The sequence below is a fragment of the Gaeumannomyces tritici genome (assembly GCF_000145635.1).
Source record: "Gaeumannomyces tritici R3-111a-1 unplaced genomic scaffold supercont2.335, whole genome shotgun sequence".
NCBI lineage: Eukaryota > Fungi > Ascomycota > Sordariomycetes > Magnaporthales > Magnaporthaceae > Gaeumannomyces > Gaeumannomyces tritici.
Window position 1 is genome coordinate 1 of NW_008804879.1, and position 1,474 is coordinate 1,474.

The window sequence follows — 1,474 nt, forward strand, 5'->3', positions numbered from 1 at the left end:
CAACAGGCTGCTGAACTCTATCGTCTTGGCCTCAAGCATGAGCGCTCTTCCGCTTTCTTTGCGCTACTATCCGTGGTTGCTTTAATGAGTGCCATGGAAAAAATGCGTGCTCGCATACCCTCTGGGTTCAAGCAAGTGCCATCCGAGGTATACAGCGCGGTCTTCCAACAGATCGGCGGCACGGGCACGAGGAAGACATTTGACAACAAGATGAGCCGGTCTCGCAAACTTGCGAGGGTTTTTAACGACAAGTGCAGAGGTCTTTTGCTTTTCGTTTGCTTCGACAACGATGGCCCTTCGACTATCTCGGCTTTTACGAAGATGACTGATGACGATGTTGCGGAACTTCACATGGCTATTGACAACGACCAACGGGCAGGTGCGCTAGCCCGCTTCGGCAATAAGTTCTTGGGCTGTATTTTGGAAAACACTGCTTTCCATAACGGAGTTTGGGGGGATCGTCCTTACCGACAACTGGAAGAGATGGCCGACGAGAGTTTGTTCGACTTCATTACACAGACAGGGATCTCCAAGTAGTTTTCATCAGGATATGGCAGTTTGTCACGCGAATCTTGCTAGGACAACGCACATTTTTTGAGTACGCGACTGTTTAGCTGGCGGTCGTGCACGGGCCATCGACTTTCCCGACGCCGGGAAATTTTGTGGCCCGTGCACGACCGCCAGCAAGTGCAACCACTGCAAAAAACCATGCAATAATAGTACGGCACATCACGGCGTACACTTATTGCTTAGCAGGGCATTAACAGTCCTTAATACTCAAGTTATATCGCTTATAAATTTAACGTAAATCTCAATAGGAGTTGTTGAATTACAGGGTCACGATACCAACGGTGCATTACAGCGTTTATTAGTTGGATGGAGGGGCAAAAACGCAATGATCCGGATCAGAATCAAGAAAACCCTCAAGGATATGGGGGTCACCGAGCTGATGTACGTCAGCAGGAATGGGATCGAGTGCAGGGGACAACAGGCCCGGGCTAGGGACCCGGAGGACTCAGACCTGGAGGAGGAACTACCAATCGTGGAGGTCGGAAAGCTGGAATAAGGGGACATAGGGCCCAAAGGAAAGAAATGAGGATAGGGGTAGGGTTTTACAGTTGCCTCGTGGTTAGAACTTTCCCTGTACCTAGCCTCCTTGAGCCGGCGCAATGCGGCCACAGAAAAGCTGCCCAGCCACCGCCGCAGGCACGTCAGAGACCCGCAATGGTAGGTGCTCGCCGGGAATGGCACGTGCAAGTGCACGGGCTAGCACCCGAGGCGCTGACGTTAATGAATTCTTCTTCTTCTTCTTCTTCTTCTTCTTCTTCTTCTTCTTCTTCTTTTCTTCTTTCTTTTCTTCTTTCTTTTCTTTCTTTCCTTCTTCTTTTCCTTCTTCTTTTGCTAGTTCTTAGTTCTACGTCTGCGTTTGCTTTGCTTCATTCTTCTGCACTGCGTTCTCCTTCTTCTGCTTCTC

At 49.7% G+C, this 1,474-nt stretch overlaps 1 protein-coding gene across 1 annotated transcript; it reads left to right on the forward strand.

The window, feature by feature from the left end:
- Positions 1–102: 102 nt before the first annotated feature.
- GGTG_14379 (hypothetical protein) lies at positions 103–1,066 on the forward strand (the record flags this gene model as incomplete). The annotated part of the gene is made up of 2 exons (XM_009232306.1): positions 103–496; positions 819–1,066. The coding sequence occupies 2 exons, from the start codon at positions 103–105 to the stop codon at positions 1,064–1,066; spliced, it is 642 nt and encodes a 213-aa protein (XP_009230570.1).
- Positions 1,067–1,474: the final 408 nt, after the last annotated feature.